This window comes from Typopeltis vanoorti, chromosome 5, assembly GCF_054136105.1.
Source record: "Typopeltis vanoorti isolate ZY-2024b chromosome 5, IOZ_Tvanoo_1.0, whole genome shotgun sequence".
NCBI lineage: Eukaryota > Metazoa > Arthropoda > Arachnida > Uropygi > Thelyphonidae > Typopeltis > Typopeltis vanoorti.
In genome coordinates this window covers 159377576-159394138 of record NC_143553.1, presented here as the reverse complement: position 1 = coordinate 159394138, position 16563 = coordinate 159377576, and the positions used below count along the sequence as shown (strand labels likewise).

The window sequence follows — 16563 nt, the reverse complement described above, 5'->3', positions numbered from 1 at the left end:
CCGCTGTTCAATCAAGCGAAAGAACTCAGCAGTGTCAACCCTGTAACCACCTCAACCCTGTAACCACCTCTCAACAGTTTAAAAGTCCCAATCATATCACCCTCTCCTTCTTCTATCCACCTAACTCTGCAGTCCACACTCCCTCAGCCGATATTCATAACTAACATTATACAGTCCCGACACCATCTTTGTTATCTGTCTTTAACCCTTTTCACAGTTAATTTATCTCCTTAAAATCCTGGCGACCAGATCTGAGAACAATAGTCTAAGTATGGTCTGATCAGAGTCTTATACAACGGAATAATAACCATTTTATCTCTGCAGGTCAGTGTCCTTCTCATTATTGCAGCAATCCTCTTCATTACCTTCACTACATTTGCAATATGTCCCCTAAATTTCAAGTTTCTATCAATCATCAAACCCAGATCTCTTGTCTCACCTACTTTCTCCAGCTTAACTCCTCCCATCGAGTATGCAGCGTCCCATCGATGTGTCCCAAACCTCAAGACCTTACATTTTGCTGCATTAAACTGATACCCCCATTCATGTGTCCATCTGTCTAGCTTATTCAAATCCTCTTGCAGGGTTACCACATCTGCACTATTACTAATAATCCTTCCCAGCTTTGCATCATCGGCAAAGAACCGAATATCCCCTTGCAATCCACGGACAATGTCACTGATATAAAGATTAAACAATATAAGTCCTAGTACTGAGCCCTGTGGAACCCGACTTGTAACCTTCTGCCTCTTTGATATTGCTCCACCATATACAACTCTCTGAGACAGCTAATCCTTAATCCAGTTGAACAATCTGACATCCAGATCCATGTGCTGCAACTTGAATATCAGCTTATCATGTGACACCCTAACAGATGACTTTTCTAAGTCTAGGAAAATGGCAGTATATGCGTTTCCCTCAACTAATGCTCTTGTAACTTTATCATAAAAGGCTAGCATATTGCTAAAACAAGAGCGCTCCTTCACAATTCCATGTTGACTCTTACAGATAACATTACCTCATCTGCCCAATACTGTATACGGTCCTTCACTACTTTCTCCAAGATCTTACTAACTACTGATGACACACAAACTGGCCTATAATTAGACACTTCCAGTCTGCTACCGCCCTTATGCAATTGCACCATCTTACCTTCCTTCCATTCCATGGGCACCTTTCCCACAGCCAGACTTTCATTGAAAAGCCAGGTCAAGGGCACTGTCAGTTCCTTAGCAAATTCTATCAAAACTCGTGGTGAAATACGATCCACTCCCACAGCTTTACTAACATCCAGAGTACTCGGTATGTGGAACACGCTCTCCTCCTGCAGCTCTAAAGCTCGAACCTGCTCTATCCCTCTAGTATTTAAATTGGCTCCTCCAGGATGAAATACTCTAATAGAGTGTTCATTGAACAATTCCACTATGTTCTCTGCATCAGTCACTCTATTCCGATTTTTATCCCCCAATGTCATTCTTCTACAGTCATTTCTCCTCCTACTTGCCACATTGCTGAAAAATGACCTAGGATTTTCCTTGGATCTTAGGGCCAATCTCTTCTCACATTCCAGTTTCACCTTCCTTACCATACTAGTCACTCTTCTGGCCTGTGTCTTATATTCTTCATGCATCTTCTCTTCACTTGTCTCCTTATATCTCTTCCATAGGCCTCTTTTTCGCATGTAGCTCCTGTTTAATATTGTTTGTCATCCACTTTACTCCAAATTGTGTCCTCTTCTTCACTCGCAGAATACAGCTTACCATTGCTGCTAACAAATATTCCTTCAAAATTTCCCAAGCACTAACGATATCTCGGTCTTCCAATTCCTCCCTCCATGAAACTTCCCCAAGTTGACGTCTAAGACTATTATAGTCACCTGCTTTATACTGCCACATACGTTCCCATCTCTTTAATACTCCTGCATGTGTATTCATTTTTCAAGTCAAAACCATATGGCCACTCCCTCCAACTGGTGGGAGAGATGTCATCTCAGTTATTATCAGCTCTTCTGGTGCTATAACCAAAAAACCAAAACTCTTGAACCTCTTGTTCCCTCTGTTACATGTTGCCTACGGCATTTGTCCCTCAAGAATTCTAGAAATTCCATTCCCTTATTGCTACATGCATCTTCCTTTCCCCAATCTATACTGCTGTAGCTAAAACCTGGAGCTATACTGGAGGAAGTAGGAGAGACAAGAGATCTGGGATTGATGATTGATAGAAACCTGAAATTCAAGGGACAGATTGCAAAGGTGGTGAAGGTAATACAGAGGATTGCTGCAATAATGAGAAGGACACTGACCTGCAGAGATAAAATGGTTATTATTCCGTTGTATAAGACTCTGATCAGACCACACTTAGACTATTGTTCTCAGATCTGGTCACCAGGATTTGAAGGAGATAAATTAACTATGGAAAGGGTTAAAGACAGATAACAAAGATGGTGTCGGGACTTTATAATGTTAGTTATGAGTATCGGCTGAGGGAGTGTGGACTGCAGAGTTTGGTGGATAGAAGAAGGAGAGATGATATGATTAAGACTTTCAAACTGTTGAGAGGTGGTTACAGGGTTTGACACTGAGGAGTTCTTTTGCTTGGTTGAACAGCAGGAAGGAGTGATGACAAGGGGCCATCCTGGAAGTTATGAAAGGAAACTGTGAGCAATAGGGTGAGTAGTAGTTTCTTTGTATGGAGGGTGGTTGAACTGTGGAATGCACTGCCTGATAGAGTGGTGAGAGCGAGAATGGTCAATGAGTTTATGGAGTGGTATGATAGACTTTGTGTTTCCTAGGAGAGACCTCCCACAATGAGTCCTTATAGACTTGTGTTTCCTAGGAAGGACCTCCAGCAAATAATCTTTTGACTCCTTGGAGGCCTAGTCTAAATAATAATAATAATATTATTATAGATAGAAGATGGCTGTCACTGGTATTAGGGAGTTGTGTATAAGGAAGTAGTAGTAATCCAGAAGAAGTTAGTTACCAGTGGTGTGCTTAAGGGATTTGTTTGGGGACCACTACTTTTAAAAATATATAATGATATTGAGAGAGAGAGAGAGAGAGAGAGAGAGAGAGAAAGAGAGAGAGAGAGAGGTATAAATGTAGATATGCAGCTATTTGCAGTGATGCAAAGTCAGAACTATGAGGAGAACTGTTTGTGTCTATTAAATTGAACTGACTGGCAACTAAATGTGAGTTTTTCAATTTTGGAATTCAGATATGGAGGTTTACTTACTCTATTGGTGGAGTTCTTCAAGAATAGGAACAGGCAAAAATATTTAAAAATAATGGGTATGGCCTTAAAATTCAGAGGACACATTATTAATGTAGTTAAGACAACATAGAGAAAAAATGCTGCTATGGTAAGATTATTGACAACAAGGAATGAGGCTTTGATTAGACTGCACCCAAACTGCTATGTGCAGATTTGGTCATTCTGATTTTGTCAGATAGATGCATCTGCAATCACCACAATTAAGGCAATGCATTCAACTGCTCTCCATGCAAAGAACCTGTTTCTTATGCACTTGCTCACACCATCCTTGTACAGCTTTCAGGAATGTCCCCTTCTCCCATTCTTTGAAAAATTTCTTCCACATTAACCAAGTAACAACCCTTTACCAACTTAAAGGTCTCAATCATATCTCAACCTTTCTTCCTGCTATTCACAGGGCTTTGAAAACTGAATTCCCTCAATCTGTCCTCATCCAACATCCCAAATCCAGTTACCACCTTAAGTTGGCTTTCTCTGGACCTATGGTACCAAATCTGGGCATAGTAATCCATATGAGGCCTGATGAAGGCCTTATACAATGTAATCAGAACCTCTTTATTTCTGTATGTTACGGTTCTCTGCATCATTGTCATAATCTGATGTGATGACTTCACAACTTGTGTAGTGTGACCTACAAACTTTAGGTCCTTGTCTCCACCACTCTAAGGTCTATCATTGTCTCTACCTCCTTTAAAGTTTCCCCACTAAGCGTATAAGGTCTTGTCAGCCTGGTTGGCTGGGTGGTTAGCTTATCCACTCTCCAGCCAAAAGGCTGCGGGTTCGAATCCTGCTGTGCGCATGGATGTTTGTGATTGTCTGTGAAAGCACTAGTGCTGGTAGTCAGCAATAGATGGCATTGGTGTTAGATGATGAAGGTTGGTGGAGTAGTGAGATGATGAGTTGTAGAGTAGATGCTCTCCCTCAATGAGTCTTTGGACTCCATGGAGGTGTGATGTAATAATAATAATAATAGTATACTTTGCATCCCATCATTGCTTACCAAATTTCAAAATCTTACACTTCACAACATTGAACTGACAGGTCCATACTGTTGGCTACTCATGCAGTCTATTCAAATCCTCTTGTATGACCACATCTGCTTGATTCCTCGTCACTCTTTCCAGATTTGCATTATCTGTAAATAGTCGTATATCTCTAGTTAAACCAATCTATAAACCAATTTACCCTAAGTTAAACCTAAATGAAGTTAAACTTAGTTAAAATTAAGTTAAACCATACCTTACCTAATGTAGGAAGATCATAAAATATTTTGTTGCAGCTTGTTATAAAACAAATACTTTAATCTGTAATTATTGCTCTTTTATAAATATGTTTTCTCACTAATATCGCTTGTTTAATCCATCAGGAACTATACAGTAAAAGTTATGATGCTGTTGGAGTGCTTTTTGCTGCTATGCCAAACTTCTCAGACTTTTACACAGAAGATTCAGTCAATAATCAAGGGCTTGAGTGCCTCAGGTTCTTAAATGAAGTAATCTCTGACTATGATGCTGTAAGTACTTTTCAGTGACTCAAACATTCTAATAAAGATTACTTGAATGCTCCACTGAGATATATGATCACTGAAATTACAAATAAAGCAATCAACCAGCTTGCTTTATTTGAATTTTGGAAAAACAGAAAAAAGAATTTCAATTAATGTATTAACTGTATGTGATGATAAGGCTATGGTTACAAATTTTAGGCCAATCTGTATATCTGGAGTTGTGGTGAACGTACTTGAAGGTACTAGAGACAGAGAGATTGGTGAGAACTAGGATACAGAAATGGGTTGATAAAGGGAAATCATGTTTTACTAACTTCCTTATGAACTTATATACATTATTGAAATAATTACTAGTTAATGTCCATTTTTTTCTGAATATTACTTTTAACTCAATGAAATGTATGAAATGAAATTAATGGAATGTGAATGAAATGTAGGAAAGGATATATGTGGAAGTACAAAGCTGGTGAAAATGGTAGCATGCAGAACACATCATTGAGCTATTCAATGCTGTGTTCTGCATATCAATTTACAAGGGTTTTTAATCCTCATCAGGGTGAAATCATGAGAAACTTAAGTGTAGAGGACATAAGAGAGGATGACTTAATTGTGAGTGAGCAGGAGGTATATTAGGAAATAAATAAACTTGATGTCAATAAGGCAATAGGATTTGATGATATATCACCACAAATCTTAAGGGAAGGTTCCAGAGAATTGGCAATAGCATTGGCATGCCTGTTTAATAAGTCTTACAACAGCACAGGTTCAAAGAGAGTGGAAAGAAGATAAAATTGTTCTACTGCATAAAGGTGATGATAAGGCTGTGGTTACAAATTTTAGGCCAATCTGTATATCTGGAGTTGTGGTGAAGGTACTAGAGAGAGAGAGATTGGTGAGAACTAGGATACAGAAATGGGTTGATAAAGGGAGATCATGTTTTACTAACTTACTTATGAACTAACAAGGTGACAAATGTCTTGGATAAGGGAGATGTATATATAGTGGCATACTTAGATTTTACAAAAGCTCTTGATAGACTACCACACGACAAGCTGTTAAATAAAGTGAAATGGACGGTATCGGATAACAAACTTGTGAGTTGGATCAGTGACTAGCTGTCAGATAGGTATCTGAAAGTTGTTTATGGAACAGTATCCCAAAAAGGAAGCTCAGTAATGGTGTACTGCAGGGGTCAGTTTTGGGACCATTGTTGTCCAATTTGTATATTAATGATATTGGGATGAGTTTAATTGATATGTAGCTGTTTGGAGATGATGCAAAATTGGGGAAAGCATTGCAGAGTAAAGTATATGTTATGGCCTTACAGGAGGATTGGAATATATTGCATGAATGGGCAAGTAAGTGGAACTATCAGTTCAATGTTGCAAAGTGTAAGGTTTTGAAATTTGGTAAGCAATAATGGGATGTAAAGTATATACTTGGTGGGGGAAACTTTGAAGGAAGAAGAGATGAGAGTTCTGGTAGTAGTGGTGGACAAGGACCTGAAATTCAGGAGACACATTGCAGAAGTTGAGACGATGTCACATCAGATAAGGGCAATGATGTGGAGGACCCTGATATGCAGAAATTATGATGCTGTATAAAGCCTTGATCAAGCTTCATATGGATTATTGTGCACAGATTTGGTCATTGGGTTTTCATGGTGATGAAGATATGTTAGAAAGGGTTCAGAGAAGATTCACAAAGGTGGTCTGTGATGTTTGGAAAGTGGAATATGAGGACAGATTGAGAGAATGTAAATTGCAAAGCCTCGTGAATAGTAGGAGGAGAGGGGATATGATTGAGACATATAAGTTAGTCAGGGGTTGTTATTAGGTTAAGATGGCAAGATTTTTCATAGAATGGGAGAGGGGTAGAACAAGAGGCTATCCCTGAAAACTGTGAATGGAGGGTATGAGCAGAGGGATAAGGAGCATGTTCTTTACATGGAGAGTGGGTGATGAATAGGATGCATTGCCTGAGTGTGTTGTGAATGTAGATACATCGTATCCGTTTAAGGCATGGTTGGATGAGCTTTTTTGTGTGTGTGTACCTTCCACAATGAGTCTCTGATTCCATGTAGGTCAGATGTTAATAATAATAATAATAAATTCCCTATATGAGAATAAATATGTTGCTGCTTTAGAGGAACTCTATTGAAGACTTGATTCAGAAAATAAAATACTCATTAAGAAAACATCAAAAAGAAACATTAGATTTAAACATAAAAAGCAAATCAAAATCTTTTTCAAGCAGAAAAATTAGTTTTATTCATAAATGCCTTTAACTTTGCTATTTCAAAGCTATTTCTTGAAGTTATTCTGTATACAAAAAGTTTATCCCTAAAATAAGTCTCTTAGTGAAAGTATACTACACAGTAAACAATTTGTTGAATGAACGTGAATGTGATCAAAATGCTTAAGTTTGTTAATATTCTTTATCTTCTATTCCAAGCTTAACAAAAGATAAACAGACAGCCTTGTAGGATCTCAGTAAAAATAACAACATTGTTTTTTGGTCTGACATTGCTAATAGGACCATCATTTTAAACAGTTTATTAATAATAGATGTTTACTATACAAGAGGGCTGATTCAGACCACAATTGAAAATGACTGTAGGATTAAGGATTTCATAAATAATATGAAATGATAATAATATTTCATAAATTTCATAAATAACTTTTGTCAGAAGAACTGAAGAAAAAATTAAGGTTCTGAGAATTCTTTTACTGCTAGGATTTAATGGTATCCCAAGATACATAAAAATTACTCACTATTCAAGTATGATATCTAACTGTTATTATTATTATTATTATTATTTATTATTATTATTATTATTATTATTATTATTATTATTATTATTATTATTATTCAGGCCTCCATGGAGTCAAAAGACTCATCATTATCAACCTATATGTATAAAAACTTAGGATGTCATCACATAACCATGGTTTTAATGTTTTAGATAATTTTTTGCAAGTCTAATATGCCAGCCTGGTTGGCTGAGTGGTTAGCATATCCGCTCTCCAGCCAAAAGGTTGCAGGTTTGAATCCTGCCATGGGTGTTTGTCTGTGAAAATGCTAGTGGTGGTTGGCGGTAGATGGCGTTGGTGTAGATGATGAAGGTAGTTGTGGTTGGTGGATTGGTGGAGATTTAGAGTTGTAGAGTAGGTACCCTCCCTTGATGAGTCTTTGGACTCCCTGGAGGTGTTATGTAATAATAATAATATATTATAACTTTTTTATAAATCTTGCTATTGAAGAAACATTAAGCAGTCTGAAATATATATGCCCACCCTCTAGGTGGATCCTCTTGCCATTGTATAAATTCATTAGAATTCCAAAATAAGATGTACTTTTTTAAATTTTTTCTAAGTTATTAACCTCCTTACCATAGGATTATCCTTTCCTCTCCCATATTGATATGTTTCATGAAAGAATTTGAATTCAGGTGCAGAATAAATCACCACTGACACATAATTTGAATCTGCAATGTAAACAATAATTTGAAATCATGGAATATTGTAGACAAGCCTTTCCAGAATTTATGGAATATCTGAACAATTGCACACCAACCATTCAATTAACAATACAGCTTCAGCATATGTCTAGAAAAAGAGTGCATCAAAACGTCGCGAGAGTACCAGTTAGTGAAAGGCCGTCAAATGATGCTATTGAAAAGATAAGTTTTATTTTTGGGAAAGTAAAAATCTGAATTTGCTTTTTGATGTAGTTTTATTTATTCTTCATGGCTTAGTGCAACTGAGTCATTGTAGAGATTTGTGTATTTCAAATAGACTTGTAATATTTTTTGAAGTTTGTGCTGAATGGTGACAAAATGGTGGTACAAATGAGATCAATGCATCGGTAGCGCAAAATTTAAATGTAATTAACAGAGTGGATGTTTTGAGAATGGCACATTGTCGTGAATGTAACATTTATAAGTGGAAAAATGTGGGAAATGTATTTGTGGAGAGACTGAACAGGAGTTCAAAGAGGGTATGGATATGTCACAAGCTGGACTATGAATTACCAGTAAACATGAAACTGGTGGATGGAATGAAAGAGTTCATAATTGCAGGAACAAACAACTGTATGGATGATGGAATAAAAGTAAGAAAGTATAGTTGAAGAAATGAAAGCAAATGATACTGTGGAAGCAAAGAAAGTCAGAATGAGAAAACAAAATAAACGAATGATAGACTGACAGATGGAGTAATTGCCAGGATGAAAGATTTGAAAAACGAGTTGATCAGAATGAGAAGTGAAATGAAAAATAAGCATAGTGAGATAAGAAGTTTGGTGAATAAGAATGGATGGGTGCCAAAGGGTAGGAAGAAGGAAAGAAGAGAAAAAGATCTGATGAATGGCTTGAGAATAGTGATGTATGGAAATTCCATTATTAGAGGTATGCTAAATGAGAGAGTCCATAAGGTGTGTTTTCTAGAAGTGAGAATTAGCAGCATAATTGATGCATTAGATAAGAGAAGCAGACAAACAAATGAGCTGTTGGTGGTGGTTGGAACAAGTGACTTGATTTGACATAAAGATCATGTAAAAATGGATATCAGGAGGTTTTTGAGGAGAGTGACAGATAGCAGTATTGTTGGAAAGGTGATCAGTGTGCCTAGGCATGATAATGGCGATTTGAGATGGAGAGCAGGGATTGCGAATGGCATGTTGGCATAGCTGTGTGAGGAGAAGGGAGTGGAGTTTGTGAATGTGTGATATGCATTTGAAGGAAGGATGGAAATGTACAAAAGTGATGTGCTGCATTTGAACAGATTTGGTGTGAGTCAGAAAGAGGAACTATTGCTGCAAGGAGGAACAATGAGTGATATTAGCAAGTGAGCAGAGGAAGTAAGAAGTGAAGCAAAAGATCAAGAGAGAAGAACAGATGAGACTGAAGTGATTGTAAAGGAGATCAGTAGTACTGTTGAGTTATAATGATAGAATTCAATTTTTAAATTATGGATTCTACAACCGTGTTAAAATAACACTTTTTATTATCCTGACATTTCGATCTTCATATCAAGATCATCATCTCGAGCATACATAAATATACAAAGCAAGCTGCGTTACATATCAAACTGTAAGCTAGAGAAACAATGATTTGATCACATGCTGCTCAACTGGCATGACCTCTAGCGATAAAAAAAAAAAATTACATCAAGCTAATTTAATTTTTGATTACATGAATAAACATTCTTGCTTACAGATGGTTTTCCTTTCAGTAACAGTGATGTCCTATTTCTATTATTACAATTATTATTTTTGATTAAAAAAAAAAAATTATAAATTACAACATGAATGAACTTTCTTATAGATTTTTTCCTTAACAGTGATGTCCTATTTTTCAGTATTAAAGTTGAGATTTAGGATCTTGGATTTTCTAGAGACCTGTTTATAGTTGTTCTTAGAGAGGAAGGATTCGTGGGATAAATATATGCCTTCCATATGTATAGAATTTTTAGACCATCATTATTGTTTAGATTGGGGTGGTTGATAATGATCTCACAAGCTTCCTTAAATTTGCATGCATACCATGTTTTGGTGTGATGTAGACAACTAGTGATTTTCCAGTCAATTCTAAGTAAGGTGCTCAGAGCATGATCAGAAAGGCCAGCTTCACCATAATTATTATATTCGATGTGTCGTTTATGTTCTTTTTGTCTGATCGGAATTGTGCATCCTGTTTCTCCTATGTATGGTATGTTGCAGGTGCAGTAAATACAGTATACTCCACGGTGGGCCAGCGTAGGGAGTGGATCTTTGGATGAGTTGAGTAAGCTTTTTAATTTTGCAGGAGGTTTAAAGGTGGCTTTGAAGTTGTATTTTTGTAGTACTCTCTTTATTTTGTCTGATGTTCCTTTAATGTAGGGAATGGTTATAGTTTTACTGTAGTCTGGTTTGTTTTTTATTGAGGTCTTGTAGAGAATTTTGTTAATAGTATTTTTTAGTCTCAATTGTGAACTGTATACGTTTGTGTTTGTTGTTTAGGTCGCTAAGGAAAGTGTCTAGTGTCTGGCATCCATGAGACCAAATTGCAAAATCTCATGGACGCCAGACACTAGACACTTTCCTTAGCCACCTAAATAAGCAACACAAACGTATACAGTTCACAATTGAGATTGAAAAACATAACACACTACTATTTCTAGATACACTTGTCAGATGTATCTAGAAATGGGCAATCGCCTCGAGCAATCTTTCCTTCACTGTTTACTGGAAACTGACACATACTGGCCAATATATACGCCTAAACTCCTACCACCACCCAACACAAAAACTAGGTCTCATCAATACCCTAAAAAACAGGGCTCTGAAGATCTTCTCCAGTGAACAGACACTGAAAAACGAATTTAAAGTGATCAGTAATACTTTTCAAAAAAATGGATACAGCCAAAACACTATTAACAAAATTCTCTACAAAACCTCAATAAAAAACAAAGACAAACCAGACTACAGTAAAACTATAACCATTCCCTACATTAAAGGAACATCAGACAAAATAAGCAGAGTACTACAAAAATACAACCTCAAAGCCACCTTTAAACCTCCTGCAAAATTAAAAAGCTTACTCAACTCATCCAAAGACCCACTCCCTCCGTTGGCCCACCCTGGAGTATACCGTATTTACTGCACCTGCAACATACCATACATAAGAGAAACAGGATGCACAATTCCGATCAGACAAAAAGAACATAAACGACACATTGAATATAATAATTATGGTGAAGCTGGCCTTTCTGATCATGCTCTGAACACCTTACATAGAATTGACTGGAAAAGCATTAGTTGTCTACATCACACCAAAACATGGTATGAACGCAAATTTAAGGAAGCTTGTAAGATCATTATCAACCACCCCAATCTAAACAATAATGATGGTCTAAAAATCCCATACATATGGACGGCATATATTTGACCCACGAATCCTTCTTCTCTAAGAACAGCTATAAACAGGTCTCTAAAAAATCCAAGATCCTAAATCTAAAATAACAACTTTAATACTCCCAGATGAGTCTTTGACTCCATGAGGTCTTGGGTAATAATAATAATACTGAAAAATAGGACATCACTGTTAAGGAAAAAATCTATAAGAAAGTTCATTCATGTTGTAATTTATAAATAATTTATTTTATTTTTTTATTTTTTAAATCAAAAATAACAATTGTAATAATAGAAATAGGACATCACTGTTACTGGAAGGAAAACCATCTGTAAGCAAGAATGTTTATTCATGTAATCAAAAATTAAATTAGCTTGATGTAATTTTTTTCTTTTTTTTTCTTTTTCCTTTTTTTTTCTTTTTTCTTTTTTTTTTTTTTTTTCACTAGAGGTCATGCCAGTTGAGTAGCATGTGATGAAATCATTGTTTCTCTAGCTTACAGTTTGATATGTAATACAGCTTGTCTTGTATATTTATGTATGCTCCAGATGATGATCTTGATATGAAGATCGAAACGTCGGGATAATAAAAAGAATTATTTTAACACGGTTGTAGAAATCATAATTTCAAAAATGAATGCTGATCACCGTGTAACACTAAAAGAAAGGATTATAATGATAGAACTAGAATACAAGATGAACAGAGAAACTGGGGGAGTCAGGGGGAACAGGGAGATGCAGTATAAGGAGAGTGAATGTTGGAAGTAGCAGTGAATGTGTATGATAATGGTCAATATGGGAATTGGATGGCCTTGGATGTATGGACAGTACCATTGACAGGGTGTAGCATACAGGCAGCCTGCCTCACGACACAGCTTAATAAGGGCACTCGTTTAGCCATATTGCAGTAGGCGGGATAGCTACGGCAACAATTCCTGTTAGCGTAGCAAGTGCGGAAAGAAGTTTTTCCAAGCTTAAACTGATTAAAAATTATTTGTGAACAGCAATGACCCAAGAAAGATTGGTTGGTCTAGCACAGTGGTTCTTAACCTTTTTGAAGTCATGGAACACCTTTGATTAGAAGAAAAATTTGGGGGACACCAAAAGCTTTAGAGTCATAAAACTAACAATAAAAATATTGATGGACTTGACTCTTATAAAAATGGAACTTATTTTAATGCGATACTTGAGCTTGTCGGCTTTTGCTAATTTCAGCAATATCAGGCAGTCTAATATGTGATGTAGCCACCTTCATCTCTTTGTCTATATTAGTAAGTCTTTCACGCTTTTTAGTTTTTATATTGGTTAATATCGAGAAACTGAGCTCACACAAATATGATGTTGAAAACTAACAAAATTTTCAGTGCTTTTGTGGAAAGAGCTGGGTATCCGGCTTGGACAAAACTCCAAAATTCCTCAAGAGTTATTTCAGAGAATTTCAATTTTAGAGTACAATCTGTTGACAAGGTAACTAATTGTTCTTCTTCTTCTTGCAATGAAAATTCACAACTCAATGTATTGTGCTGTTAATGCTCTGTTAATAAATGTTCTGTTATAACGGAAATAATTCCCTCGACATTTTTATTATGGAGCGAAGGAAACATATCTATGTGTTTTTTCTGATATGAGGTTTTTACAAAGAGATACTTTTTTCTGAAAAGCTGACAATTTGTCAGTGGATGTCAAAATATTTTCATTTTTCCCTTGGATACTTGTGTTAACACTATTTAAGTAATTAAAAATATCAGCCAAATATACCATTTTAGCACACCAAATATCATTTTGAAGATATTTTACAAAAGTATCTGTACCTTCATTTTGAAAAAGGCCAATAATTCATTCTTAAGTTCTAAAATTCGGAATAGCACTTTACCCCTCGATAACCATCTTATTTCAGTGTGCAAAAGCAAAGATTCGTACTTGGCTTCCATAGATATGCAAAGTTTTTTTGAAAAAAAGGGAATTCTTTTAAAGCTTGACTTGATGTAATTTACCATATTTACAACTTGGTCTAGTACAGGTTTTAATATTGCTGGTGATGTTTTTGAAAGTAGGGATTCTCTGTGCAAAAAAATAGTGCATAGATATAATATTTGGGTTTATTTTCTTTGCAAGGGTAACAAATCCTTTAACAGAGCCTACCATTGACCTATAAACGATATTCTATTGGTTTAGAAGTCAACATGCATAGCAGTCTTCAGTTGTTAGGATCAGAGTAGCCAATTACACTCAGAACTGTGTCATGTGACATCTTTCACCGTCGGAACACTTGTAACCAGTTTGCGGAACACTGGTCTAGCAACTATATCGACAGAGATGGACATAGTTTATAATTTAATTTAGAAGAGCTTATAAATAGTTTTATTGTGCGATATCCCATAGAGCAAACATTTAATTAATATTATTATGTAATCATTTTGCATTAATGTTTCTCTTGTAATAAAAACAAAATAGCAGTTGGAGATTTTCTTATATTTTTGTCTTATAATCCATCAGGGGCAATATTTAATTGTTTGCCTTGGAGCAAATCTAATCTGGCAACAGCCCTGTGTATGGGGGTATAGTCGAAGGGTTAAATAGGGTAAGTGGTGATAAAGGCAATTGGAAATGGTTAGGTGTGGAGCAACCTACAAGTGGCATGAGAAGGACTGGTTCTTCTTCTTCTTCTTCGTCTATGATCTCTTATGCTTTTAAGCGTTGAGATTTTGCCAAAGAGATTTCCATGCCGTCCTGTCCAAGGTTTGTTGTTTTGCTTCTTTCCAGTTAATTCCCTTCTTTTCCAATTTTTCTTTAATTTCCTTTTGCCAACCTTTCCTGGGTCTGCCTATGTATCTTTTTCCTATTTTCTGGCTTTCGTATACAGTTATTCTTCCTTCTTCCATTCGATTGAGAAGGACTGGTTATAGACCTAAAAGTGAATTGCTATGTTTATTTACAAATGTCAGGGTTATCAGAAATAAGGGAAATGAAATGGTTTAGTTGATTGAGTTTATTCGACTAAAAATTACTGGAATAAGTTGAAACATGGTGGGATAAAGATGATATCTGGACAGGAAATGAAATGAAAGGGTATGATGTTTTCCATGAGAATAGAAAGGAGAAGAAGGAGGAGGGAGAGGGTGCTATTGATGATAACAGGTGAATTATGTCCATACAAAGTGGAGATGCGAGATGCATATGGTAATGGTTTTGAGTCAGTATGCTGTGAGGTGGAGGTTGACAGGAAGAGATATTTAATTGGATGCTGCTATAGTCCAGGGAATGTGGAGAGATGAAGAAATGTATAAACAACTTGAGTTAGTGAACAAGGGAAGGGTAATTATTATGGGTGATTTTAATTATGGCAGCATAGATTGGAATGAAGGAATAGGAAATAAAGAAAATGAATTTCTTGAAAGACAGCTATCTTAGGCAGTATGTAAAAGAGGGCACACAAGGATTGTGAGTTTTAGATCTGATCATTTCATCAAGGGATGCAATTGTTAGTGGGAGTTTACAATTCCCTCCAGTTAGTGAGAGTGATCACCTGAGTTGTGGATAGTCAAACGAAGACTTCTGGAGGAAAGTATCCGTGTGGAATTACAAGGCAAGTAATTATGAAAAGCTTAGGAGACAGCTTGGAGCTATAACATGGAATGAGGTGATAAGCAGGAGGGAGATAAATGCTGCTTGGGAACTGACCAAAAGATATTTAACAACATTGATGTGTGAATGTATTTGAAGGTCAAAAGACTGAATAAAGTAGATATCAAATGGATGAATAGAGGAAAACAAATTATAGGTCAATCTGTATATTTTGAGTTGTAGTTGAGATATTGGAGAGGTTGTGAGATATAGCCTGCAAAAGTAGGTTGATAACAGTGTTATTCTTTATGCTTGTCAACATGGGCTTGTTAAAGGGAGGTCGTGTTTTACAAACTTCCTTATGTACTATAACAAGGTGATGAATGTATTGGACAAAGGAGATGTATATACAGTGGTATAACATCCTCTCAGTGGTATAACAATTACTACCTCTAATGAAATCAGAGGATGTAATTGTTAGAGGGGTTTCACATTTTTCTCCATTTAGTGAAAGTGATCATGAAGTAATCACTTGTGTTGTGGCTAGTCATATGCAGACTTTTGTGAGGAAAGGATATATATGGAATTATAAGGCTGGTGAGTTGGACCAAAAGTACGGAAACAAAGAAAGATGAATCAGAGGGAAAGTGAGAAGAGGGGGTCGAGAGTTAGAAAGTTAGAAAGATTTAATGATAGAGAAATTGTGTCACGAGATTTGGAAAGTGAATTGGATTGGATGAGGCAAGAAATGAAATGGATGTGGAATGAAATTAAGAGAATTCAGGTCAAAACTATTAAAATAAATCATGATGACATGAAAGAATTAACGAAAGATGAGCGAGTGGCGTTGTATGGCGACTCCATTATTAAAGGTGTGCTAGAGGATAAAATGCACAAGGTATGTTTTCCAGGCGATAAAATAAGTAGAGTGATTGAGGCATTGGATATGAGGCGGGAGTGAGCAGAAGAGTTAATTGTATTATTTGGTACAAATGATTTGAGAGAGAACAAAGAGCATGTCAGAATGAATGTCAGGAGGCTGCTTGGAAAGATAAAAGAGAATAATGTGACAGGAAGGGTAGTCAGTGTGTTGCCTAGTTATGATTGTGGTGAAATGAGGTGGAGAGGAAGGATTATGAATGATATTCTGGCTGAAATGTGTGAGGAGATGGGAGTACAGTTTGTTCATGTGTGGAATGAGTTTGAGGGACAAAGTGAGCTGTATGGGAGCAATGGACTGCATTTGAGTGGTTATGGTGTGAGTCGCTTGGAGAGACTGCTGCTGGAAGGTAGAGAAGTGAATAGAGAGAATGAATCAGATCGAGAGG

General features: G+C 36.4%; 1 protein-coding gene across 1 annotated transcript in view; it reads left to right on the top strand.

The window, feature by feature from the left end:
- LOC150106997 (adenylate cyclase type 3-like) overlaps positions 1-16563 on the top strand; it is a 398311-nt gene that overhangs the window by 255719 nt on the left and 126029 nt on the right. Inside the window, exon 17 of the mRNA XM_090392870.1 lies at positions 4640-4786. Within this exon, the coding sequence (XP_090248996.1) occupies positions 4640-4786 (147 nt within the window). The remainder of the gene's footprint in view (positions 1-4639; positions 4787-16563) is intronic.